Below are 25,740 nucleotides of genomic sequence, written 5' to 3' on the forward strand. Positions count from 1 at the left end.
GCACACCATAAAAGAAGTCATGATGACTTCTTGTGGATAGCAACATGCCACAACATTTGTTAGCTTGACGCTAACCAGAGCGCATACTTTGCATACTGGATGAGATACGCACATGCTAACGCACATGCTAACGCACGCTGATGACGACTAGCAACATCTGGTCAGCAACTGACATCCTCAACCTGTTGACTAGTTCACGTCACAACTAGCATCACCAGGCTAACTGGAGCAAGCAAGTATGCAGCTTACATTTCCTGGGCTAAAAACAAAACAGAACATCCTCAAACTAAGTACTAGCCTAATATGTTCCGGCTAACAACCAGCATGCTCAGGCTACTCGCAACCTCAGCTCAAGAACTAGCATCAGCGTGATCATAGCACACAGTGCCACGCTAACAAGCAGCAGCAGCAGCAGACTGACACCAAATCATCACGTCTACGAATAAAAAAACTCTTGATTTGGCAAACAACACAAACTGTCAGCAATGCACACGCCAGTGCGGACAAGTCTTCGCTCCGACAGTCATCAACTTTATCACACACACACACACACACACACACACACACACACACACACACACACAGTTGCTTTGTTCACGTGTGTGTGCGTGTGTGCGTTGTCTGTGTGTGCGAAGGATGCAAAACGTTTCCATGGCGATAAAATCTCAAGGCCACGGGAGGGAAGCATGACAGGATGTCAGAGGTCGCCACTTCCTGTTTGGGGTCAAGCGTCAAATTGCTGACATCCAATCAGAGCCCGGCCCGAACCACTTCCTGTCTGTTAGGGGAAGCTCCCACACGTCCGATGCAGAGGAGCGCTTGCGTTCCTGGTGTGACCAGAGGCGTTGCCACGGTGACACAGTCACACTTAAACGTCGTGTAATAAAAAATAAAATAAAAAACACCTTAAACGTCGTGTGTCACGTGACGCCGCGCCGGACGTGACGTAGCCGCAACGTCTTTAGCTGTAATAGCCAATCACAAAAACAGAGCTCAAAGACCAGCAGCCATGAGATACTTCAAAAATGACATGCACACTTGTTGTGCAGACGGGCGAAGTGTTTGTTTGCAAGTTGAAGAGTTGAATTTACGCGATAACAAAAGCGAGCTACTTGTAAACAATAGCCATCCTTTCGTGATCTGCCTTTGGGACATTATTTCTGGAACTTTGGATCTTCTACCATGGGTAAGTACGTTTTGTGTTTGTATACGTGTTATTTCGCCATGTTTCATTTATTTCGCGCGTTTTTTTGCCTTTTAAATGTCCGACTCATGCCAAGCCATGTAGTTAGCTGAAATAGAAGGTCTGTAGGTTGTAGATATGTGACGGTTTCATAAATGAAAAGAGTTTGGAGAACGGGTTTATTTTGAAATGTACCGGTCAACAGCCCCCTCTGGTGGCCATCAAACAAACACTCTTGCGGCATGAGCTCATGTACAAACTTTATTGAAACATTAACAAAATGACACTAAAAGTGACAAACGCACACATCCATCTAGTGATGACATCACCATCCAAACATATACTCCATGGCCTTAGACACAAAGCTGTCGTCCTTTCTGGGTGTGTGTCTGTCAGTCACCACCTACACACACACACACACACTTGGTTAGTTACACAAATTGCATTAGCACACGCGCACTTAAATACGCACACACAGTTCGATGTTCACCTGGTAATCGCTGGGGGAGTTCCTGTAGGTGGCACTAAGCGGTCTGATGGCCGAGCGTGGAGTGCAGGGGAGGGCGGGGGCGGCCAGAGGGGAGGCGGCTGCCTCGCCGCTGTCCATCACACTCTGGCACCCAAAACACAACATGCAGAAGGTCGCGTGAGCGGAAGCCATGTACATCGGCTCCAGAACATGAAAGGACACAAGCCGCGTTCTATCCGAGTCATAAGAATAAGCCTTTCCAATTTGCGAAACATTTCTCATCAATGGACCGACTGCTTTTGCTTTGTGGCTCAGTGGGGCAAAGCCAAAAAAGAGGAAAGGTGCGTTAGAAGCGGGAGGGCGGTTTTTGCGCCGACCTTGTCGATGCAGGGCTTGACGCCCACCATGATGGCGTCCCCAAAGACCTTTCCGTCTTTGGACAAGGCTTTACGAGCCTGAAGTCTCGACTGGTACTGAAGATGCATCCAGTTGCCGGGAGAGGCCATCTGCACGCACGCGCACACACACACAATTATGATGACCTCACAAGTTACACCGCGTGCCTGCCTGCGTGCGTGTGTGCATCTTACAACGTGCTTGAGGATGTTTCCATACTGAGCAAACTGCAGCAAGATGTAGGAGGCCGAAGCTGGCGGGAAGCTGACGGGACACACACACGCACACACAAAATTGGAGTGGGAAAATAGGAGCAAGTTTCCTCTGAGAAGAATACGATATTGGCAGACCCAAAGACGGTGACCCAGGTCTGGTCCAGAAGGTCCTCAGAGGACAGCGCTTCTCCCTGACTGTAGAAAGGATCCACCTGAGCGGGGGACAGGCACAGCGACGTCGGCAGCCCTGGAAAGGCGCGGGTGACGTCATCGCTCAGGCGACATTGTGGCCCAACGACGACGACGTACCTGGAGTGGACGCCTGGCGCGCAGACGGCGGCGACGACATGCTGGGGAAAGACTGCACACGGCGGTTAGGTAGGCAGCACCATGGCGAGCGGAGGGAAGCGCGCGCTGCTTCGTCGCCCGCCAACCTGTCTGTGGGGCGTGCGGAGGGGCGTTGCCACGGTAACCGGCCCATCGTGGATGCTGCGCACAGGCGGGGCGCCGCTCTTGTCCTTGGGGGTGGGGACCACCGGCTGCGGGCTGGACCCTCCTGCGCCACACGCACACATGCTCAGCCTCTCGTTGCGTTTGTGTCACAGGTACACACACACCTTTGAGGACGGCGCTTTCCAGAAGAGACGCGGTCGCGCCGAAGGGGCGGGGCTGCGGACTGGCGGGCGCGGGCGGGTCGCCCATCAGGAAGCCCGGCAGGAACTGAGCGCCGTGGGCGGCCTTGGGGGACGTCGGGGAGCCCAGAGTCATGGGCTCCGATCCCACTGTGAGCACGCGCGCAATTCACACTCGCATTCATTTCTCGCCGGGGTGGAATTGGCAAGCGCTAACCGTGGAGAAAACCTAATTGTGACTGACCGGGACCAAACAAACGAGCGAGCGAGCGAGCGAGCGAGCCCCACGTGACAATACATCAATCGTCAGAAGCAAATTTGCCAAACAATCTACTGCTAATCTGCACCGACACTGCAGCTCTGCTTAGCTTGTGGCTTAGGCGTGACATTGGTTCCGTGCTGCAAAACTAGGTCTGCAATTCTTGATCTTTGGAGCACTTTGACGAAAGCGTCCCACTGGGCCAGGGAGCTCTTTAAAAGGATGAAGAAAATGCATAGCGTCTCCTTAAAGCTAACCAACTCCGACTCACGAAATGGTAGAAGGACGAGTGTGCAAATGGTTGATTTATGTTCTAAGCTGACTTACCTTGGAGCTCCATCAGGGCTTAGGTCAACTTTGGGCTGTTTGGGGCCGCGGATTTCAAATGCCGGAAGTGACGCCGGGCGGGCTAACGCCGAGCTAACGCGGCTAGCGGCACGTCAAAACGCGTCAAAGCGCGAGACGTGACAAGCCTTTCGGGGCCGGATCGTTGTCACCCGAGTGTCTTCTACAAAGTAGCCTCAATCCAAATTGCAACAGGTCTTAATGGGTCGGAGTTTGGAAGGCGGGTCGGTCGGTCGGTGTGCACACTTTTCGCCCGTGCTCCAGCCGGAAGAAATCGCCATTTGAAAAGATTCGTTCAGTTCATGCACTCACCGCACTTCCACGTTTCACTACAAAAGCTCGAGAACGACTCAACGGCGTGAGAAAAAACCAGCGTCAATTTTCACTTGTCCGTAGATCAAATTGCGGTCGTCATATTTTCTGTGAGAAAATATGACGATTTCTTTTTTTTTAAATCAAATTTGAGACGAGCGTCACCGGGAAAATGTCGACTGTCGAAACAAAGTAAAACTATACCAATTGTATTTGCCTAGAAATGAGATTTGGCTGCCAAAAGCAACGCGTTTGTTCAGTCATTGAAGAAATGTTGCACGCTCGTACATTGGTCTGTCTGCTGGTGGTCTCGACTCTCGGCAAACTGCTTCTATTTTATTTTGAAAGGCTCTAAACGGAAAACGAAGCGCGTGGCTACAGTGAACTTGCTACCGGCGAGATCCGTGTGTCCGTCCGCTGTCCACCAGGAGGATCTTCCCAACTTTAGGAGCGACTTTTTCCAGGTTGGAGACCTCAGCGGCGATAAAGCTCCACCTTAGGTAAGCTCGCCCAGCAAAAACCTAATGTATAATGACGTCCATAGATTTGGCTTTCGTCGAAACGCATTGGTGGAATACCAAGCCGCCAAGCTAATTAGTTAGCGGGCGCATCCTGGATGTTTCCACTTGTTAGCTCACTTTGGCCAGTCTTGCTCATTTGAAAGGCAACAGTAGTGAGTCGCTCGATAACGATGACATGGGCGCTGAATGTGTTCAATTGTATCCTTGGATGGTCGTAGTTGGGCAAACAGTTGACCAGACACACGTAAAAGATGGTGACGGACACCAAAAGTGAATGGCTTCCTGACAGGGACCTACCTGTTCAATGCTGTCACATCCGGGCTCATGTCATCCCTTCTATTGAAGAAACAACATCAGTGACAGCCAACCTCTGCCAATCATCATTGTCTCTATTTCCTGGGAATGAAAAAGTTGGCTCCCATTGCAGCCAAGATGCCAGCACCGCACAACGGCGGCGTCACCACTCCCATGCGTCGCAATTGTTCATGCTCGGAGACGCGGGCCCCGAGACCCGCCGCCGCCGCCCTTCTGGCCCTGCTGCTCCTCGGCCCCGCCCTGCCGCCGGCCTGGACCGACGCGGCGGGCCGGGACTACTACGAGCTGCTGGGGGTGGGCAGGGACGCCAACACGCGCCAGATCCGACAGGCCTTCAAGAAACTGGCGCTCACCATGCACCCCGACAAGAACCCGGTGAGAAATAAACATTGGGAGAAACTGCAGCTGCTCTTGAAATGATGGAGGGAACCTAAAGGTCATTCTTGATCAAGTGCTTCTGCCAAGGCTGAGTTGGCGCAGTGACGGTTTTTTTTTTTTTGGGGGGGGTCACTAAATTAGGCTGCGTTTCAATTCCAAGGGCGTTTTGAGTTGCTCTGTCATTGTGTTTAATTGGCGCTTGGATTCCGAGCGGTTCCTTGAAAGCATTTAGCGAACGCCGTGTGGACAGGGAGACGCGGAGGCCCACGACAAGTTCCTGCAGATCAACCGAGCCTACGAGGTCCTGAAGGACGATGACCTGCGTGAGAAATACGACAAGTACGGCGAGAAGGGGCTGGAGCGGCCGCAAGGGGGGCGATACGAGAGCTGGAACTTCTACCGCTACGACTTTGGTGAGTCGACGCCGCGCCATCCGTCAAAATCCAAAGCGTCCGTCGTGACCCAGCCTGAATTGTTTTGGTCAGGCATCTACGACGATGACCTGGAGATCATCACGCTGGACACTGGCGACTTTGGTAAGAAGCAATGTAGTCAGACATGACTCCCACCTTGGTTTGATCCCATTCATTTGACTTTGATTCATTCAAAAAAACAACAACAGAATCTCATCAAATCATTCTTAGTTGGAGACGGAACTGACTTGTCATCATTGTTGCTTGCACATGGGCGTGTGTGTGTTTCAGAGGCGGCGGTGAATTCCGGGGAGATCTGGTTCATCAACTTTTACTCGCCACGTTGTTCACACTGCCACCAGCTCGCTCCCACGGTAATGTTCGCGTCCCGCCCCTTCGCACGCACGCACGCACAAGTGATCATGCAACATGTGCGTGTGTCAGTGGCGGGAGTTTGCCAAGGAGATGGAGGGCGCCATTCGCATCGGGGCGGTCAACTGCGGCGACGAGCACGGCTTGTGTCGGCGCCAAGGCATCGGCAGCTACCCCAGCCTCTACATCTTCACGGCGGGACACGTAGGCTGCTCATTTACGCTCTTCTCTCAACTTTGCCGGTCCTCTTGTCCACCGCCCGTAACCTTCTTCTCTCATCGCTCAGAAAGCGGAGAAGTTCCACGGCGAGCGCCTCAAAGACAATCTGGTGACCTTCAGCATGCGCTTCATCAAGACCAGCGATGTGCAGCTGCAGCAAGGTGAGCAAACGGCTGCTCATGGCGTTTCCCTCGGTTCATTGACGGCCGCCGCCGCACGGCTGTCGTCGCCAGGAAACGTGTTCGGAGAGATGGAGAGCGCCTTCGCCGCCGGCCTGAGCTGGCTGGTCACCTTCTGCGCCGACACGGGAGGTAACCGGTGCGCTACGCGCTAGCCGCTAGCTTAGCCCGCGCTGACCAGGCGCCTGCCTCTGCCGCGTTGACAGATTGTCTGGAGCGCGAGACGCGACAGAAGTTGGCCGCCATGCTGGTGAGGGTTGCCGCACGCACGCACGCCCAGACAAAGGGCCAAAAGCACCAACAGGCACACGTGTGTTTTCGCAGGACGGCCTGGTGAGGGTGGGCTGGATGGACTGTGGCGCTCAGCCGCAACTTTGCCAGAGTTTCCAGGTGAAACTCCTCTTTGTCACGTGATCAAAATGAGCTCCGCAAAAGCTGAAAAGCATCTGCTTGCTGTGGGCAGGTCACCGGCGGAGCGACTGCCCTCTTCCTGCCGGGAAGCGCTTTGGATACGGAAGGCGGCGTGCTGGTGAGCATGGCCTCAGCGTGGTCTTAGCTCGGACACGACGACCCGAGCGTGTTTTGCGCTTGCAGTGGCTCGACACTCTGGACAGCAGGGAGATCTACACTCGGGTCCTGCGCCGCCTGCCCGACTTGCAGCTGCTCACGGCAGACAGCTTCCACGTAAGTACACGTACCGTATGTGCCTGCGTGGCTGCCTGCGTGAAAGCTGCCGCTCGATGTCACTTCCTGTACCCCGCCATCCTCCTTTCTTTCTTTCTTTCTTTCTTTCTTTCTTTCTTTCTTTCTTTCTTTCTTTCTTTCTTTCTTTCTTTCTTTCTTTCTTTCTTTCTTTCTTTCCTTCCTCAGTTCAAGCTGGCCCGCCACCGCTGGTTGATCGCGTTCACGTTTGGAGAGCGCGGGCGAGACGCCGACGAGTACAAGAAGCTGCGGGCCTTCCTGCGCGACGACCACATCCAGGTGGCCGGTCTTGCGCCTTCCAGCCGCCTCGCTCGCTCGCTCGTCCGCCGTCCGCATCTGAGCGCCTCGCTCGCTCGTGTGTTTAGGTGGGCCGGGTGGACTGCATCGCTGACCCGCAGCTGTGCCGTTCCTTGCACATCCACAAAGCCTGCGTGGCCGTCTTCAAAGGCCTGGGAGTCCACGACTTTGAGATCCATCACGGTCAGTCGCTCGGCATTTGTCCTCCCGGCACGGGGCTCCCGGCCCGCTCATCTGTCCCCGCCCGCAGGCAAGGACGCCGTCTACAACGTGGTGGCCTTTGCCCGGGACAGCGTGCGGGCTCACGTGACCACGCTGAGACCCGACAACTTTCCGTCCGGCGGCAGCCAGCCGTGGCTGGTGGACTTCTTTGCTCCCGTGAGTCCTTGTCCCGGGAGAGCCTGGTGGCGCCGCCCGCTGTTTTGAGCAGTATTTGATTGTTTTGCGACAGTGGTGCCCGCCGTGTCGCACTCTGCTTCCCGAGTTGAGGAAAGCGTCCATCCGGCTGGCGGGACGGCTCAAGTTCGGCACCTTGGACTGCACCGTCCACCGGGACCTCTGCTCCGCGGTGAGGCCGGTCCCGCCCGCCCTAAATACGAATGACTGACTAAATATCCGCCATCTGTGTCGGCAGCACAACATCGGTGCGTACCCCACTACCGTCATCTTCAACGGCTCGGCCGTTCACCGCTACGAAGGTCGACACTCGGCCGACGGCATCCTGGAGTTCGTCCAGGTGCGAGCACCCCGTCCCCGTCGGCGCGAGAGCGCCTTCACCCTCGCCCGTTTGTTTTGTGCGCCCGCAGGACCTGGTCGACCCGTCCGTGGTGGTTCTCGATCCGTCCGGCTTTGCCGAGAAAGTGACTGGTGAGTGCCGTGCTGTGCCGCGCCGCATTGGGTAGCTTGTTTTGTCTCTCCCTACCTCACTCCCTGCCGTTGTCTTCCCCTCCGCACTCGACTTTGTCCTTAAGGTTTAGGCCAGGGTGAAATCTGGGCCATTGATTTTTCCGCACCCTGGTGCGGTCCGTGCCAGGCTCTGCTGCCCGAATGGAGACGCATGGCACGGGTACTGTTCACGCACAGACGGAAAGACACGAGGCACGCTCGCTCCGCTCAGTCTGTGTGTTTTTGCAGATGGTGTCGGGCCATATTCTGGTGGGTTCCGTGGACTGCCAGCGCTTCCAGTCCTTTTGCCAAAGTCAAAACGTGCGCTCGTACCCTGAACTGCGCTTGTACACCGGCGGCGGGAGGACGGCCTATCGCCACACGTATGCGCCACGGCCGCCACATCACATCACACGCCGCCCCGCCCCGCCCCGCCCCGTCCAGCCTGCCCGTCACGTGTTGCTTTTTGTGCAGGAGTTATAGTGGCTATCACAGAGATGCGCACACGCTGCGAAGGTGGGCGCTCAGGTAGGTGCGCAGAAACAACTTCCAAGAATCAAAAGAGCTCGCTCGGTTCACTTTGGGCCCCTTTCCAGCGCGTTGCCCCGAGCATCGTCGGACCTGACACCAAGCTCCTTTGACGCTCTGCTGCTGGAGGCTCGCGACCCCTGGGTGGTGGACTTCTACGCCCCGTGGTGCGGACCCTGCAAGCACTTCTCCCCCGAGTTTGAGGTTCTGGCTCGGGTGAGTCTCCGCTCGCCCCATCTTCTTATCCACCCAAAAGAAAGTGGTCTCATCGCCAGCGTGATTGACAGGTCCTGAAAGGAGAAGTCCGGGCCGCTAAGATTGACTGCCAGGCTCATTATCAGACCTGTCAGTCGGCCGGAATCGCCGCCTACCCCACGGTACGCTTCTACCCGAGCCAGGACACCGACAGGGTGAGTACACGCACGCACGCACGCGCGCGTGTGAGCGAGCGCGTGCGTGGGCGGCACATGAACCGTGAGGCGTGTGTCCACAGCGGCCGCACGATGGCGAGAACATCAACAGCCGCGACGCCACGGTAATAGCAGACATCATCAGACAGAGACTGCGAGCCTCGTCGTCACGCTGGCACAACAACAGAAAGGTGGGTTAGCTCGGCGGCGGCGGCGGCGGCGTTCTCCTGCTCGCTGCTTTCAGGCGTTGTGACCAATGTCGAGCGCAGCAAATAACATGTTAGCTTGATGCTAACATAGAGTAAGAAAGCCCATAGAATTAGGGTGACACATAAACAAGGCGTACACTGCCGGCCGGCTGGCGTGACGCAGGCTTTGTCCCCTCAGGACGAACTCTGACGGACGGGATCGGATCGGAAAGGAGCGGGTGAGCCACAAACACTACCGAGGCGTGCGCGGATGACACACTGGACTCTGTTATGGCCGACTTCTGCCTTGTTTTCATGTCTTAGTTTGTTTTTTTTAACGTGGACGTACGTCTCTGTGGTTGCTATTAACTCTGTGAGCTAAAACTAAGAGACGCTCATTACTGATGTGCGCAATTTTCCCAGTTGAACACAAATAAAACCAAAATATTCTCAACTATTCCTTTTGCCATCTTTGCACGCTCGTGATGTCGCGTTGCACCGACAGAAGAGCAAGCGGCACGTCAGGTGAGCTGACTTCATAGGAATGAAGTTAATGAATGAAGGGTGTAAAAAAAAAAAAAAAAAAAAACATTCTTGTATGCGTTCAACAAAAAGCCTTTGAAATTTAGGAAACTTCAGGATAAGACTCCCAAAGACCTTGCAAGGTGGTTTCCCATGAAAAAGCAAATGGTTGTCTTCCCCACACATCATTCATTGGCATGTAAGCTACATCAAATGTTTTTTCCTGCTTTCCGCGTGTGCTGCCCCGTCAGCACGTGGCCAGCAGGGGGCGCCGTTGCTCTGGAACGACGTGGTGGAGCGTGTCAGCTGGGATCAAATCGTCTCCAAGTAGGCGTTCGTGTGTTGAAGGCCGACGTCCACAGGCCTGCACGGCGGCCCCACGTGCATCCTCCATCCGTCCGTGCACAAGTTCACGTGGTGTCTTCCGATCCACCTCCGGTGTCCAAGAACTAAGAACTATCGTCCCCCCCGGCCTCCAAACACGTCAAGTACGTCGCAGAGCACAATGTTGATGTCTAAAATGTTCTCACGCGTCTAAAAGCTGGAGCGAGTTCGAGGACGATGGCAAGGATGACGACGACGAGGAGGAGGAGGCGGCGTGCATGGCCGTAAATCCCCGTGCACTAAAAAACATTTGCTCTTCCTCAGCGCGGCCAAGACGCAGCTGAGAAAACACGGCGGGCGGGCGAATGGGAAATGAAGGCGGTAGGAACGGCTGGACTTGAGCCCGTACTGGCTCGCACACTCGCACGCTGGCGTTTTGCAAGCCGAATGGAGGGAGGGAGGCGGGGGAGATGTGTGCATGCGAGCTTCAACTCAAAACACAAGCTCGGAGCTTTGGCTGGCCTGGGCTGGGCTGGGCTGGGCTGGGCTGGGCTGGGCTGGCCTGGGATAACGCTTCATCGTCAGTTTTCCTGCGGCCGCTCATGAATCCAAAAACTCCCAAACCCGCCATCTTTCTATTTCCCAGTTCTCATGCATGTGTTCGGCAATGACTTGGCTCAATTTGCCAAAAGGCCATTTTTCATTCCCGGCCTCGTCACAGCCGTTTGTGCTTCCCAAACGACATATGCAACCGACCGCGAACCCATTTGGAATCCGCCACATTGGTGGCAAATGACAATCGTGGGAACTGACAGCGATTCCAAACCAAAGCTTTTTTATTTTATTTTTAAGGTTTTATCTTCATTGGGTCTTCCACCTCATCTATCGTCTTGCGAAATTTAAGACCTGCGGCGGTTCTTCAGTTTCAGAAACAAAGGAGAAACGTGCCCAGGTGTGTCGTGTTTTGTTGTTGTTGTTGTTGTTGTTGTGTCATATTGTTCAGGCTGCCAAATAAGGATTCAACCCATGGCTTTGCTCTCTTGCTCTGTTTTTAGCACGACAACATTTGTGAAAAGGCACAGACGAGAAAAAAGATCCAGGGTAAGAAGCCTCGCACGCACGCACGCACACACACCCACCCACCCAAAGAAAATGTGCAAAGATAAGTGAAGTACATTCAGCAACCTGTGCTAGTGCAATATAAACGCACGCACGCAGGCACGTGCACACAGTCGCGCACGCATACATGCACGCACGCACGCACGCACGCACGCAGCGTTGCTCTCCTCTCAGTGGCGGTTCCTGCGCTGAGCTGCTCTGGCTTTTCCCTGCAGGATCTGATCCCAACGCTACACACACACACACACACACAAAGATGAGCAGCCATTAAGGAAGGCAGATGTTGTCTAGTAAACGATCGATCATGACTATGGTGGGGTTGGAGATTCTCCGGACAAATAGTACACAGCTTGTTGAAGCCTTTGTCTTTGCACGGGTGCGCTACCTTGACTTTGCGTCCCATCTTGTCCTTCCACTTCTGCGCCACGGAGCCGTCAATCAGCAGCAACCTGCAATGCGGGCCCCGCCCCCCACCTCAGCGCGTGAGCCGCGCTGGTGTCAAACCAAGCCAGACGCACGCGTGCACCCACCTGGACGTCTCCTCGTTCTCGTAGCCCATGATGAGGTACTCGTCTCCGGCCGTGAGGGGCGGACACTGGCACGACGACGTGTAGTGAAGGCTCAGCGTGTCTCGCGGGATGCGCACCAGCGAAGACTTGAGGACCTCGCGAACCTCCACCACCGCCGCCGCCGGCTCCATGCCGCGTGCGCGCACCTCACGCACGCGTGCGCGGATCACTGCCACCGTGACGCGCGCGCACACACACACACACACACACACACACATATGCGCGCTCACAATGACGGCCTCCGTCCAGCAAATAGTGGTCAGCGCTGGCTGCAGATGTACTCACCGTAGTTGTAGTTGTTCTTCAGGTAGCTTTTCAGACCCATCTTGACTGTCTTGCATTTGCAGCGATCTAAAGGCGCGGGCGGGCGGGCGGGAGAGTGAGTGGCCGTTATCCGGGACCCCCGTCGCCCCAAATGCGTGATCTTACCGGCGGCGTCCCTGCAGTGAAGGTTGTTGGCATCCAAGGGGAAGTCGGGACTGGACTCTGTCAATCACAGCAACAATTGATTTTGCGATGCCATGGCAAAGCAAAGTTAGTCATTTTGCGGCGGCTTGTTGAAGCGACCTGGGCTGCAGCGGCCCGCTTCCTGGGACGACGGGTCTGCAAACACACAAACCTTTCATGTTCAAATTGGCAAGAATGAAATGGCTTTTTGATTTGAAATCTTTTGCTCCCCTTTCGTTTGAATTGCTCTTTTGTATTTGCACTTGATTTGGGGGGAACCTGTGCTCATTCTCTGTTGTTGTAAACGTACATGCCTTTATTCGTCCAAATCATTTGAATGTTCTATTTGTCTTTGCGACTTCAGGGCGGCGGTACCGACCGGCGGCGTCGGCCTTGACGATGGCCTCGGGCGAGATGCAGACGCCGCGGTCGTAGAGGGGCAGCTCGCCGCAGTGGAGGCTGTCGGGCCAGCTGTGGTTGTAGCGGCGCATGACGGGCTCGCAGCCGCGCCGGGCGCGCTCGCACACCGCCTTGCACGGCTTGATGGGCTCGTGCTGGAAGTCGATGGTGCAGATGGGCGCGTACATGGCGCACAGGAAGAAGAGCAGGTCGGCGCTGCAGCCCGTCCCTGCAGGAGGTAAGTACCACGTTTCAGTCCATCTTTCTACGTGTGTTGCGCCTCCATTTGTGTTCACGTGTCCTGCTGCGAGTTGTGACCCCCCCTGCGTAGTGCCTGCATCCTTTTGTGACCAATCTGGAAGTGACCACATCCGGACGGACACAAGCAAGCGCTCTGTGCATGCATGTTCAAAGCCAGCAACGTGACCAAACAAAGTATTCTGTGGCTCTTTGAAGTCGCTCCAAATGTTCCAAGGCCGGCCAGACGGGCCGCTGAGTCTGAGTTAAGAAAGCGCTGGCGCCGTCCACGCTTGGACCCACACAAGACGGTGTTTGCGCAGCGCAGGAATGTGGCAAACGTGCCGGCGAGCGGGCGGGCTAATCGCCAGCGCACAAAAGCAGGACACATGGTATCGTCAAGCCGCAACCAGGACAAAAAGAGGACAAGTTGAGGTGGAGGCTGGCCAATGCTGAGAAAGGAAGCCCTTCTCTGAGGGGGGGGGGGGGGGGGGGAGCGCCGTGGGCGTGGCCGTCGGAAACCACGCAAGCATGCAGGCCAGGCACAGGCAGTCCAGGATGACAACCATTAGGAGGTGGACGTTGCAGATGAAAGCAGCGTCCTCAAGTGTACAGTGAGAAGTGTCAGCGAGGCGCAGCGCGGCACGGCGTACTGACCCAGCAGTCCCTCGAACTGTTCGATGGCGAGCACGGCGTTGTCCTGCGTGCTGTGGTGCAGATGGTTGGGCATCTTGGTCATGTTCCAGGGCATGGAGCGGCACAGCGGGATCCGCACCGGCTCGCAGGCCGCCGCTCCCGCCGGCGCCGGGCACAGCGCGCAGCAGGCAGCCAGCGCCGCCAACAAGGCCAACATGGCCGGAGAGCGCCGACTCGGGACTGCCAAGTGGCTCCTGTTGCTGCTGCTGCTGCTGCTGGTGGTGCTGCTGCTGTTGCTGGTGCTGCTGGTGGTGCTGCTGGTGGTGCTGCTGGTGCTGCTGCTGCTGCTGCTGCTGCTGCTGCTGCTCAAGCTCAAGTTTGTCCTCAACTATCCGCTCACTGCCTGTTGTAATGACGGCCAGTCTGCTCACACCCGGGATACAAGCCAGGGAGGGGAGGGAGGGGCGCGCGCTATCCGACTCCTCCTCAGCCCTCCTCTTCCTCCTCCCTCATTCACCTCTGCCCTCTTCCTTCCCTCCTTTCCTCACCCTACCTGCTTTCCTCTCGCTTGTCCCTCTGCTTGTCTTCTTTGCCCCATTTCACCAGCATCCGCTACACGTCCCTAACTACCTTCCTTCCTTCCTTCCTTCCTTCCTTCCTTCCTTCCTTCCTTCCTTCCTTCCTTCCTTCCTTCCTTCCTTCCTTCCTCCCCCCTTCTCTCCCCTCCTCCTCCCGAAGATGAAACTAGTCACGTCATTGATTACTTACTGTAAGCGGCGCGCGTCACCAATTGATCCAAGTATCAAATGATCACTTGCAGGCACGGCAACGCAACGCAATCTTCCGATTGCGCAAAGCCAAGGCCGTGCCATCAAACGCGGGAAGCAAGCGCACACGAGCCGTATTGTTGCTTTATTCGAGCAATTTGGAAGTGGCCCAAAGTGTCCCGGTCGAGAGAAGCGCACTTGCCACCTTGCTGGCATGCCTCATCCTTATAGTTCAAGGAAGCCCGGCGCGTCAACGCCTGCGCTCTGTTTGTCTTCTCACCGAGTGCAGAGTGCGCGCGTGCGCGCACGCGATAGCGGTAATGCTTGGCAGATGTTGCGGCAGCGGCTAGTGTTTGGCTTGACTTAGTGCCAACACACACACACACACACACACACGGGCGCACATGCACGCTGGGTTTTCTGACTCATGCGTCAACACGCAGAAGGGAGCCAGCCGTCAGCACTTTTTGCTCCTTGCCTAGCGTCCTTCCTTCATGCCTTCTTTTTGTTTCCTCTTGCAGATTTGAGCAACATGGTCGGCATTCTCCGCCTCGGACGATGCAAGTACGCAACTTGGGTGGCTGAGATGACTATGACTATGTGTGCCCGCCGAGGACGTGGCAAGGTCCAATTGAAGGCACTAAAGTTGCTTTCCTTCTTGGAAATAAGCGGAATGTTTCCCAACGCAAACATGAGTGCGCGCGCACGAGAGGCCGCTCCGAGAAGCAAGGAACACAAAGGCGGTGCAAATGTGGCGCAGTTTATAAACGAGCGTGCGAGCGAGCTAACGAGTGCCCTGCAAAACGTGACGTCGCAACGCGTCCTCGTCCAGCACAATGACATGATGGGGACGCACACGGGCTGTGACGCAATTGCACCGGATTGCGACACAATCTTGAGGCCCGGAATATGCCAAAGTGACCCCATGCAGCCAACCACGACATTGCCATCAAGACGAATCCGGCCGGCTCCAGGCGTGCGTGCGTCTGCCTGCCTGCCTACCTGCGTGGCTGCCTGCCTGCCTGTCTGTCTGTCTGTCTGCCTGCCTGCCTGCCTGCCTGCCTGCCTGCCTGCCTGCCTGCCTGTCTGTCTCTGTCTGTCTGTCTGTCTGTCTTCAGCTCAGTTCACGTGCCGTGGTCATTTTCCGCGTTTGTTTCCCGTCAGAATGTGAGGATGTGGCGCCCTCCAGTGGACACTCACCATCCGTGCATGTCTTGATCTATTTTCATCTTTTATTTTTCGAACCGAGAATCGGACCGTGACTCTCGCGACCTGGCATCCGTTTCACATTTCATATTTTGCCTTGATTTTGCTTTTCCAACGTCATGAGTTCATTTCATGACCAAGATTGTCAAGTTCAATTTGAGTTGAAGGAATACCTGAGCAGGCCGAGTCTCTCGTGTTGATGTGGCATTTGTGTCGGCGGCGTCTGGTGTCACTTGCGCCGCCTCCGGGCTCGGTGTTACTCCCGGCCGGAGGCACAAACGGGTCCGCGGACAAGTACCGAGGAGGACTCTCAGCCGAATCCAAAAGCTCCGGTGGCCTGCTGCTGGGTGGGACTTTATAGCCAAAGACTGACGCGAGTGTCCTCAGGAACGACGCGTGTCCGCTTTCCTCCGACGGTTGTTCTCGCTAACGTGATCTCTGACCTGTGGGTCGTGCCAAGTGAGTTTCTCCAGCTGACGGCCATCAGCATCAAGTGGGACAAAAGGGTCGAGAACGGCGAGGTACGCCTGGGAGCGCCGTTGCGTTCCAGTCGCTATGCCACCTTATGTTTGCGCCTGCCTGCCTGCCTGCGTGGCTGCCTGCCTGCCTGCCTGCCTGCCTGCGTGGCTGCCTGCGTGGCTGCCTGCCTGCCTGCGTGGCTGCCTGCGTGGCTGCCTGCCTGCCTGCGTGGCTGCCTGCCTGCCTGCCTGCCTGCCTGCCTGCCTGCCTGCCTGCCTGCCTGCCTGCCTGCCTGCCTGCCTGCCTGCCTGCCTGCCTGCCTGCCTGCCTGACCCTGCCTTCCTTTCAGAAGTTGCGCGCACGGCGGCCATGCACTCCTTGGCAGAGGAGATCAGGAGTTTCTCGCGCGCGCGGCTCAAGCGTCAGTGCACTCGCGTGACGTCCCTGAGCGGTCGCCGCATCATCGAGACCTGGAAGGGTTCCGTGGTGACCACGGTGGAGGAGCCCGCCCCCCCGGAGACGGCGCCGGGGTACGTCCCCGACACCGCCTGGGACCTCCAGGTGGGCGCCATCCGACCTGACCTGCTGCTGGGTGAGTTGCACGCAGTAAGCAACAACTGCAAAGTCAAGATGACGTAACCCAAATTGAGTGTGAGAGCGCGCCCCAAAAGTATGGCGGCGGCGGCGGCTCAAGGTGACCTAACGGGCCGCTTGCCTGCAGGTTGCCAGGACGCAGCGCACCACTTTGACACGCTGAGGAAGCACAAGGCGAGTGCACGTGCCGTGCGGTGCCGCCACCTGCTTGGCGCTGAGACGTCTGTGTCCCTCTGTCCGTCCGTTTGTCTGGCGCAGGTGTCTCACATCCTGAACGTGGCCTTCGGGGTGGACGAGGCCTTTCCCGACCTCTTTGTCTACAAGACGCTGAGCATCCTGGACCGGCCCGATGCCCCGCTCCTCCCGCACCTGGACGAATGCTGCCGCTTCATCCGGCAGGCGCGCCGTGAGGTAACGCTAACGCCCGACGGCGGCTCTTCCAAACGCGTTCAACTTGCAATGTGTGCATGCGTGCGTGGCTGCCTGCCTGCGTGGCTGCCTGCCTGCCTGCGTGGCTGCCTGCCTGCGTGGCTGCCTGCGTGGCTGCCTGCGTGGCTGCCTGCGTGGCTGCCTGCGTGGCTGCCTGCCTGCGTGGCTGCCTGCCTGCGTGGCTGCCTGCGTGGCTGCCTGCGTGGCTGCCTGCATGGCTGCCTGCCTGCGTGGCTGCCTGCCTGCGTGGCTGCCTGCCTGCGTGGCTGCCTGCGTGGCTGCCTGCGTGGGTGGCTGCCTGCGTGGCTGCCTGCGTGGCTGCCTGCATGGCTGCCTGCCTGCGTGGCTGCCTGCCTGCGTGGCTGCCTGCCTGCGTGGCTGCCTGCCTGCGTGGCTGCCTGCCTGCGTGGCTGCCTGCGTGGGTGGCTGCCTGGGTGGCTGCCTGCGTGGCTGCCTGCGTGGCTGCCTGCGTGGCTGCCTGAGGGCTTTGGAAGACTTTGTTTTTATTCCACAAGGGCCCACTTGCATCGGCTTACAGGTGATGTGACCCTCATCAATAATGCACCGACGTCCGCTTGCTCTTTTATTGATGAGTGTGCAGATCACACGACACCCCAACATAACAACGCACGCACGCACGCACGCACGCACGCACGCGCACACACATACACACGCATCGTTAAGCAATGGGGGTTGCGCTTGTGTGTCAGAAGGGCGTGGTGCTGGTCCACAGCAACGCAGGCGTGTCGCGAGCGCCGGCCGTGGCCATCGGCTACCTGATGACGTGCGAGCGGCGCTCCTTCGACTCGGCCCTGGCGTGCGTCCTTGCCGCCCGACCTGCCGCGCGCCCCAACCCGGGTTTCGTGCGCCAGCTCAGGAGCGTGGACGCAGACCAAAACCAAGATCAAAACCAAGACCAAGACCAGCAGTGAAGGAAAACGCTTTTTGTCCATGGTCTTTTTTTGGCATCGTCTTTAACCTGCTGTCGATTCATTCATTCATCCATATTCATGCGCAATATTGGCCGAATGCCAAATTCAAGCTGATGGCATCAGTCTATTCTCTGTGATTTCAAAAAAAAGATTGAAAATCAAATAAAATGTGTCATCATGAACAAAGTTGGTCCAAAAATGAACGCTACGAAACTGAAATTGAAACGTTAAATGATGTGTTCACATTCAATAGGGCCTACACAAAAATCAAATGAAATAGATTGTAAAATAATATCTGAACATATATCTGGAACTCAAATTCAATCCAATTGAATGAAATGTTCATTTGATTCCATTGAGACAAAACAAAAGGTAATGAGTTTGACTGAACGCAAGTGAGCTGATTTCAACGCTAAGTGTCGGCAAGTTGAAATTCCAAATGATGCTTGCATATGTCATGAGCTCTAGACATTTCCAGACACGTGTTGCCGTTGTAGTCGTGATTACCAAGTGCCTGTTGGCAGCACATCCCATAATATGGCCCCAAGCACGCCCCCCCCCCCTTTCTCTTCTTCCTCCTCCTCCTCCTCCTCCTCCTCCCCTTGGTCGACTGAGGTCCTACAACGTCGGTGACGCTCAGAGCGAGCGTTAAAGCGTCTCGACGGCATATGCCGCCACCTTGACCTCCGCTCGACCATGGGATCGTTCTGCTCCGGCCTGGACCCCGAGACGCACGTCACGGCTGCCCCCGCTGCAGCCGGCACAGGTCAGATCTCATCATAGCGCCTCCTATCGGGCTTCGATGCTTGTGCACGTCCTAAACGCGTGTGGGGTCGCCGATTTTTAGACCCGTCCGTCCGTCCGTCCATCTTTTTTTAATGAGCTTGACGATAAACAAACACAAAGTGCGCACAAAGTGCGTCTTTGAGCAGTCCGCCCCGCGCGCAGACTGAAGCGTAATTAACCTAATCTTGATTGGAGAGCGGCAATTAACGCGTCATCAACGGCCTGACCGAGCCATCCTGCGGTTGCCACGACGATTCCTTACACAGTAAAACAGAAAAGGACATCATTGAGGATAGCTGTGGAATCAAAATTGGGGGAAAAAAAAAAATCTCATCAGAGAATATCAATGAAAGCGTTCCCCCAAAAAAGTAGATATGCTCGTAAAATAAGTGCCAGTATTCTAAATGAAAAGAGCCCCAAAAGAAGTCTCAGAATAGGATTAATTATTGCCAGCACGCTTCCTTTTTCTTCATTTCAATTTTGACCGTTTCGCTCAAAAACACGTGGTCTCCGGCAGGTGACCTTCTCCGGCCAATGGGAGGGCACGGATGCAAGCGGAAGAGCAGGCGCGGTGCGAGGAGGCGGGGCCATGCGGTGCCGGCCAATCACAGCCCAGAGAAAAAGTTCCAGACAAGGTGCCTGCGCCGCGCGCCGCGAGCTTCTCAAACGTCAAAAGAAAGGATGGAAAGGGCCACCACGGGACCTTCATGAGGAGGCGCCAAGCCGAGAAAAGAGCACTTTAGGCACGGAATGAGGAAGTGGACAGGACGGGACGGGACGGGACGGAACGGGACAGGGCTGTCAAATACGATGAAGGAAGCCATTACGGAGTGAGAGCGAGAGAGAGAGAGAGAGAGAGAGAGAGAGAGAGAGAGAGAGAGAGAGAGAGAGAGAGAGAGAGAGAGAAGGATGCAAGCAACAAAGGGGGCGAGTGCATGTGAAATATGGGAGGAAAGAGAGCAGATGAGGACGCAGGCTGGAAAGACCGAGTCAGTTCAGCTCAGCTCAGGTCAGGTCAGCTCAGCTCAGCTCAGGTCAGGAGGAAGTTTGGCGAGGTGGAGGAAGAGAAAAGGAACTGAAGGAGGGCTGGAAGCAGGCAGGAACAAGTGAGAAGAAGAAAGAAAAGAAGGAAAGGACGTTGGAGAGCTGAAAGAAGGACAAGTGCATGCCACAGTGACTGCAGGATTCCATCACTCTTAGCAAACGGCCGCTTTGGCGTTGCCATAGTAACGCCGTCCACCGTGCTCCGCTGCCGCCCACCCCCTCACTCTCTCTCTCTCTCTCTCTCTCTCTCTCTCTCTCTCTCTCTCTCTCTCTCTCCTCCCTCTCCTCTCTCTTCTCTCCTCTCTCTCTCTTGCTGTCCGTCCTCACCGCCGTGCGCTTCCTGCCCGCGTTGCCACGGCGACACGTTCCTGGACGAGGAGTCCGACACTCGGGTGCGTCCAGACCTGTGCGAAGTCCGCAGCTCCTGGTTCTTCTCACCGATCCCTCCTCCTTTCTTTCCGCCCGTCAACTTTAACGCCTGCTCTCCGCCTCCTTGTTGTCGTGGCGATCCGTCCATCCATCCGTCCGTCCATCCGTCCCCTGACAGGAAGTTGATGAACTTCCGACGTTCCTTCCTGGACTCCCCTTCCTCCTCCTTCTACGCCTCCTCCCGCACACCCGCATGAACGCCCACGGCCAAGAGGAGGCCCTGCCGCCACCGCCGAAGGAGGAGGAGATGAAAGCCGAGGAGGACTGGCAGGAGCGCTCGCAACCCACCGAGGAGGAAGGCGTCCGAGAGGAGCACCGGCGAGTCGGAGAGGAGGGCCGACGGGCTCTGGGCGCGGAAGATGTGCAGCCAGAGGAGCAGCTGGAGCAAAATGAGGAGGCGCAGGTGGAGGATGAAGGAGAAGAGGCGCAAGAAATAAAGGCGCTGGCGCAGGAGGAGGTGCAACAGGAGGAGGCTCACAGCATGGAGCCAGAGGGGCAAGAGCATGAGGAGAGGCGGGGGCTCAAGGAGATGCCGCAGGAGGGAGAGCTGGAAGGAGAGCAGCACACGGAGGAGATGCAGGAGAATGAGGAGGAAGAGGAGCAGCAGCAACAAATAGGGGACTTGCCGCAGGAGGAAGAGCAAAGGAACGCGACGGCGCAGGAAGAGGAGCAACCGATGGACGAGGAGCGGGGCTTTGTGGACCCTCTGGAGCAAAACCACAACAGTCAGGTTCTCGCTCGCCTCAGAGGAATGTAAGTAAAGAGCGGGATTGATGATGTCACGCCGTGATGTCATAGCTGGCCGCGCGCTTGCCGTGGCAGCGGAGCGAGCCAGCCAGCGAGCGAGCGCAGGTGCTACACGCAAAAGACAAAGTTACGCGGGAGACGCATTTGTGACACCAGCGACTACAACTGAGGTCCAAGATTCAGAGCAGATCCAGGAAGGATTCGGTAGAGCTGCAGATACGCTTTCTGCGAGGCAGGCAGGCAGGCAGGCAGGCAGGCAGGCAGGCAGGCAGGCAGGCAGGCAGGCAGGCAGGCAGCCACGCAGGCAGGCAGGCAGGCAGGCAGGCAGGCAGGCAGGCAGGCAGGCAGGCAGGCAGGCAGGCAGGCAGGCAGGCAGGCAGGCAGGCAGGCAGGCAGGCAGGCAGCCACGCAGGCGGCCACGCAGGCAGCCACGCAGGCAGCCACGCAGGCAGCCACGCAGGCAGGCAGGCAGGCAGGCAGGCAGGCGGGGCCAGCTAGACAAGACACAGGACAGGACAGGGGCAGCTTAGCAGAACAAAGCTAACCAACATCGGGGAGCTCCACGTCATGCCGGAGGTCAGCGTAAGTGATGAGGTCATCGGCGGCGGCCATGTTGGTGCATCTTGCTCGGCGCACCTGCCATCTTGTCGTCTTTTTTTGGACGTTCATCAAACAAACAGATGCAACAGGCTGAGGACGCCCGTTCTCGCTGCACGCGCGTGCGCACACGCACACGCACACGCACACACACACACACACACACACACACACACACTGACTGGCTCACATCAACGTGTGAGAAACAAACAGTGAGGGAGACGCATTTGTTTCAAGCGGCGTCTCTCACTTTTTTTTTTTTCTTCTTTCAAATGTGCCGCAGAAGTCAGCCACTTCGAAGCAAACACAGAATGGAAACTATTTCAAGACTCGTTCAACACGTGCGATGCGCCGATTGGCGTCCCGTGCCTTTTGAACAGTCCACGCGTGATGGCGGCTCCTTCCCGCTCGTCTTGTGGCAAGCAAATGATTGTTTGGTCGGCAGGTCCATATCCAGGCCTCGCTCACGCACAGCATTTCTTTTGTTTGTCTTCACAGGCAGAAATACAAAAGCACATCACAGAGGTAAGAAATGGTTGCTCATTTTGACTTTGGAAATGTCTCCTTGTTGCCATGGAAACTCAAGCAGATTCCATCCAGCTCTGTCACCGTGACAACGGCACGACGCCTTTGCGACGGTCCAAAGCCGCCGACCCTCTGGGCACTCCACTCTGGCGTAGGGTCGCTGGGCCGGCCGCTTTAAAATTGGGCTGAGCGCACACTTTGCTTTTCTTTGCAGGCTGAAAGCGGCCATGGTGGTGTTGGACGGCGGCGGTGCGCTGGACCTCGCCGAGCTGCGCCGGAACCTGCAGCTGGCCGCCGCCATGCTGGATGCCGTCTACGCCGACGAGACCAAGTCAGAATCCCCGGTCGGCCGGCTCGCGCGCGCCTGAGCGACCGGCACGTTTCTCACGCGCGCTCTCGCCGGCCGCCAGACGTCTGCTGGACCCCGAGGACGATCTGAGCGAGCTGCCGGCCGAGTCGGTGCCCAGGGAGGTCCGCGATTGGCTGGCGTGCACCTTCAGCCGCAAGATGGGCGTAGCCAAGCGCCGCCCCGAGGAGAAGCCGCGCTTCAGGAGCATCGTGCACGCCGTGCAGGCCGGGATCTTCGTCGAGAGGTTAGTTAGCATCTGAACCAATTTTCAACCAAATGGCCTCAAAGTGGAAGTGAAAGAGGATGGGGAAGGAAGGAAGGAAGGAAGGAAGGAAGGCACTCGCTGTGTAATGACGCGTGAAATGTGCAGTATGTTTGCAGCCCGGTTGCCGTGGCAACTGACAATGGCACGGCACCGCATCGTTTTCTTCTCTGTGCGTTCCACTCCAGGATGTATCGACGGACGTCCAATATGGCCGGCCTGACGTACCCGCCCACGGCCATCGCCGCTCTCAAAGTAACAAAAATGACCTTTTCAAATTGAGAATCGGATTTGTGATATTGGGATCATGACCTGACGCCATCTCTTGATTTTTGTTTTGGTAGAAGGTGGACCAGTGGTCCTTTGACGTCTTTTTGCTTCACGAGGGCACGGGCGAGCACGCCCTCAAGTTTCTGGTCTACGAGCTCCTGACGCGCTATGACCTCATCAACAGGTTCAGGGTACACGCGTGCGTCTTCATGTGTGGAGTGCGTGCAGTGTGCCGAGCGAGCGAGCGAGCTTGCTGACCTCGGCTCATAAACAGAAGACAAAATGGATGCAATTGTTTTCTTTCTTTCAATTGTTTTTTGGCACGAGCAAGCGAGGCGACGGCGGCCGCGTAGTCACATTTGCGTGTGCTCCAGATTCCGGTGCCGGCGCTGGTTCAGTTTGTGGAGGCTCTAGAGAACGGCTACAGCAAACACAAGAACCCCTACCACAACCTGGTCCACGCCGCCGATGTCACGCAGACGGCGCACTTCCTCATGCTGCACACTGGAACCATGGTAACACACACACACACACACACACACTCACGTATGACCTCCATTGACTGTCCTGTGTGTGTAGCACTGGCTGAGCGAGCTGGAAATCCTGGCCATGGTTTTTGCAGCGGCCATTCACGACTTTGAGCACACGGGAACCACAAACAACTTCCACATACACACGAGGTACGCCGGCCCCATTTTGCGCGCACTCGTCTTTTGTCGTCTTTTGTGGCCACGCGAGCCGGCGTGTGTGTGCGTGCGTGCGTGCGCGCGCCCAGGTCGGAGGTGGCCATCTTGTACAACGACCGTTCGGTTCTGGAGAACCATCACGTGAGCGCCGCCTACAGGCTGATGGCGGAGGAGGACACCAACATCCTGGTCAACCTCAACAAGGACGACTGGAGGTAAGCGTGCATGCGATGTTGGTTAGCGTGCAACACAATAGCGCACCAACGCGTACCGTATCGCGCGTGTGTGGTGCGCAGGGAGCTTCGCGCGCTGGTCATCGAGATGGTGATGTCGACGGACATGTCGTGTCACTTCCAGCAGATCAAGACCATGCGGAACACCCTTGCGCAGTCGCACAGGTGCGACCACACTGGCGATGTCGCGAGCGAGCGAGCAAATAAAGCCCGCCCGCCCTAGCGCCCGCCGGCCCACCCCTTGCTTGATTTTCTCTCTGTGTGTGTGCGCAGCGTGGACAAGGTGAAGGTCTTGTCGCTGATGCTGCACGCCGCCGACATCAGCCACCCCGCCAAAGGCTGGCCGCTGCACTACCGCTGGACGCACAGCCTCATGGAGGAATTCTTCAGACAGGTCGGCCGGCGCACACGCAGGCGCAGGCGCACACAGAGGCAGAGGCAGCCACGCATCCTGAGCAGGTGTTTTGTGTGGCAGGGCGACAAAGAAGTGGAACTGGGACTTCCCTTTTCTCCTCTTTGTGACCGCAAAGCCACCATGATTGCTCAGTCGCAGATCGGTAAGAAAGTGAGCGAGCCAGCGCCCGCCCGCCCGCACTCACCCAGGCGTCGTCTGGCCGTTTGCGTCCGGCTCTGACCGGCGACGCTAACCCAATGGATTGACGCTCAGGTTTTATCGACTTCATCGTGGAGCCGACGTTCGGCGTCCTGGTGGACGTGACGGAGAAGGTGATGGGCCCCCTGATGGACGAGGAGAGGAAGGCCCGCGAGACGGGAAACCGACGGCCCAGGTGCAGCCCTGCCCTGGCCTGCCCTGCCCTGCCCTGGCCTAGCCTGGCCTGGCCATGTTCCCGACGTGCAACCGCTGATGTGCGCCTCTGTCCAGCCTGACAGGCAGCGGCTCGGGCACCGTGGAGTCCGTCCAGAGACGCGGCGGCGGCAGCGGTCGCCACGGCAGCCGCGATGACCGCCAGACGGACTTTTCCCTGAGCGCCATTGACCTGCCTGCGCTCAGGAAGCACCTGAGCGATGTCATCGGCAGGAACAAGGACAGGTGGAAGGAGCTCTCCGTGGACGGTACGCGTACGCCCGGCATGAGCGTCATTTACACGTATGAATCCTCCACGCATCCTACGTCAACTCGAGCAAAGGCACACGTGCGCACGCACATACATAGGCGGGCTCGATAACACACCGGCACACACCCATCGATACGCTGTCACACACATGCAAAGTGTCTTCTCGTTGGGTGGACAGAATTGGCCGATAAGAAGCAAGAAGGTCAAGAGGAGGCGGAGTCCAAGAACAAAAGCTGCTCAAACGACCAATCGCAGGGCTCGGCCCGCCGCCCACCGGATGAAACGCGTAACCACGACGACCATGAGCAAAAGTCATCCGACATCCAATCTGAAGACCACTCCAGACGCAACGGTAGAGCACGCGCGCTTGCACGCACCATACACGCGTGCGCATCGAGTAAGTTAAACAGGGACGGACGGACGGACACACCGGCTGTCTGACGTGATGTCATAATGACTGCTGCAGGGGCGGGGCCAGGAGAGGAGGACCAGGAAAGTGCCTGAAAGCCGGACGTCTGGCCACGGCGACACATTGTAAGGCGTCAAGGACCTTTGGAACTTTTATTTTCCGACTGACCTTGAAGGCCTCGCACCGCCCGGCTCCTTGCGCAAACGATGCGTTTGACACCACGTCGGATGCTCGGCAGGCATTTAGCCCATCGAGCTAGCTATCTAGCTAGCTTAGCATGAGTGAGCCGTGACGGTGTTGTTTGGATCTTTGTCAATCATTGCATCGCCATGGCAACCCTCTCAAAAACACTTTGAAGCCAATGAAGTGAGCATTGTGTGTGTGTGTGTGTGTGCGGTACAGATGTTTTGAGGTTCAAACAAAATAAACATTCTCAACGGATTCACAAGGTCGTGACGTCACTCATCCG

General features: G+C 56.8%; 5 protein-coding genes across 13 annotated transcripts; 3 read left to right on the forward strand and 2 right to left on the reverse strand.

Annotated features, from left to right (window-relative positions):
* Nucleotides 1-908: 908 nt before the first annotated feature.
* On the forward strand, nucleotides 909-23,244 carry dnajc10 (DnaJ (Hsp40) homolog, subfamily C, member 10). 6 transcript variants are annotated; one of them, XM_037239971.1, is made up of 27 exons: nucleotides 909-1,190; nucleotides 4,160-4,311; nucleotides 4,744-5,022; nucleotides 5,276-5,438; nucleotides 5,511-5,561; nucleotides 5,730-5,812; nucleotides 5,883-6,014; nucleotides 6,097-6,190; nucleotides 6,263-6,340; nucleotides 6,415-6,458; nucleotides 6,533-6,598; nucleotides 6,672-6,737; nucleotides 6,803-6,892; nucleotides 7,079-7,189; nucleotides 7,276-7,390; nucleotides 7,458-7,585; nucleotides 7,659-7,775; nucleotides 7,842-7,943; nucleotides 8,014-8,074; nucleotides 8,179-8,273; nucleotides 8,342-8,475; nucleotides 8,567-8,620; nucleotides 8,689-8,836; nucleotides 8,908-9,052; nucleotides 9,114-9,221; nucleotides 9,418-9,448; nucleotides 23,100-23,244. In XM_037239971.1, the coding sequence occupies exons 3-27, from the start codon at nucleotides 4,765-4,767 to the stop codon at nucleotides 23,122-23,124; spliced, it is 2,499 nt and encodes an 832-aa protein (XP_037095866.1). In that variant the 5' UTR covers nucleotides 909-1,190; nucleotides 4,160-4,311; nucleotides 4,744-4,764; the 3' UTR covers nucleotides 23,125-23,244. The 6 variants fall into 6 exon arrangements, with proteins under 6 accessions (XP_037095866.1, XP_037095863.1, XP_037095865.1 ...); XM_037239968.1 differs by having other exon boundaries at nucleotides 910-1,190; nucleotides 4,160-4,325; nucleotides 4,648-5,022; XM_037239970.1 differs by having other exon boundaries at nucleotides 911-1,190; nucleotides 4,760-5,022.
* On the reverse strand, nucleotides 1,429-3,833 carry nup35 (nucleoporin 35). Its single transcript, XM_037240006.1, has 9 exons — nucleotides 3,482-3,833; nucleotides 2,881-3,045; nucleotides 2,698-2,819; nucleotides 2,573-2,624; nucleotides 2,399-2,510; nucleotides 2,243-2,312; nucleotides 2,030-2,158; nucleotides 1,674-1,796; nucleotides 1,429-1,586 (listed from the first exon to the last, which is right to left on the reverse strand). The coding sequence occupies exons 1-9, from the start codon at nucleotides 3,492-3,494 to the stop codon at nucleotides 1,509-1,511; spliced, it is 864 nt and encodes a 287-aa protein (XP_037095901.1). The 5' UTR covers nucleotides 3,495-3,833; the 3' UTR covers nucleotides 1,429-1,508.
* On the reverse strand, nucleotides 10,883-13,768 carry frzb (frizzled related protein). 2 transcript variants are annotated; one of them, XM_037240003.1, is made up of 8 exons: nucleotides 13,493-13,768; nucleotides 12,579-12,827; nucleotides 12,320-12,355; nucleotides 12,185-12,238; nucleotides 12,038-12,103; nucleotides 11,714-11,921; nucleotides 11,569-11,632; nucleotides 10,883-11,413 (listed from the first exon to the last, which is right to left on the reverse strand). In XM_037240003.1, exons 1-8 carry the CDS (start codon nucleotides 13,686-13,688, stop codon nucleotides 11,354-11,356), a joined length of 933 nt encoding a protein of 310 aa, XP_037095898.1. In that variant the 5' UTR covers nucleotides 13,689-13,768; the 3' UTR covers nucleotides 10,883-11,353. The 2 variants fall into 2 exon arrangements, with proteins under 2 accessions (XP_037095898.1, XP_037095897.1); XM_037240002.1 differs by having other exon boundaries at nucleotides 12,182-12,238.
* Nucleotides 15,314-18,040, forward strand: LOC119115492 (dual specificity protein phosphatase 19-like). Its single transcript, XM_037240012.1, has 5 exons — nucleotides 15,314-15,965; nucleotides 16,253-16,495; nucleotides 16,625-16,671; nucleotides 16,756-16,908; nucleotides 17,637-18,040. The coding sequence occupies exons 2-5, from the start codon at nucleotides 16,273-16,275 to the stop codon at nucleotides 17,856-17,858; spliced, it is 645 nt and encodes a 214-aa protein (XP_037095907.1). The 5' UTR covers nucleotides 15,314-15,965; nucleotides 16,253-16,272; the 3' UTR covers nucleotides 17,859-18,040.
* On the forward strand, nucleotides 18,456-25,713 carry pde1a (phosphodiesterase 1A, calmodulin-dependent). 3 transcript variants are annotated; one of them, XM_037239981.1, is made up of 18 exons: nucleotides 19,521-19,633; nucleotides 19,664-20,080; nucleotides 20,236-20,870; nucleotides 21,960-21,986; nucleotides 22,201-22,317; nucleotides 22,397-22,579; nucleotides 22,786-22,852; nucleotides 22,942-23,058; nucleotides 23,242-23,382; nucleotides 23,447-23,547; nucleotides 23,643-23,768; nucleotides 23,850-23,951; nucleotides 24,060-24,180; nucleotides 24,262-24,343; nucleotides 24,454-24,574; nucleotides 24,670-24,860; nucleotides 25,041-25,214; nucleotides 25,329-25,713. In XM_037239981.1, exons 3-18 carry the CDS (start codon nucleotides 20,311-20,313, stop codon nucleotides 25,364-25,366), a joined length of 2,268 nt encoding a protein of 755 aa, XP_037095876.1. In that variant the 5' UTR covers nucleotides 19,521-19,633; nucleotides 19,664-20,080; nucleotides 20,236-20,310; the 3' UTR covers nucleotides 25,367-25,713. The 3 variants fall into 3 exon arrangements, with proteins under 3 accessions (XP_037095877.1, XP_037095876.1, XP_037095875.1); XM_037239982.1 differs by lacking the exons at nucleotides 19,521-19,633; nucleotides 19,664-20,080; nucleotides 20,236-20,870 and adding exons at nucleotides 18,456-18,624; nucleotides 19,162-19,279; XM_037239980.1 differs by having other exon boundaries at nucleotides 19,664-20,870.
* Nucleotides 25,714-25,740: the final 27 nt, after the last annotated feature.

This window comes from Syngnathus acus, chromosome 21 (assembly GCF_901709675.1).
Source record: "Syngnathus acus chromosome 21, fSynAcu1.2, whole genome shotgun sequence".
Taxonomy (NCBI): domain Eukaryota; kingdom Metazoa; phylum Chordata; class Actinopteri; order Syngnathiformes; family Syngnathidae; genus Syngnathus; species Syngnathus acus.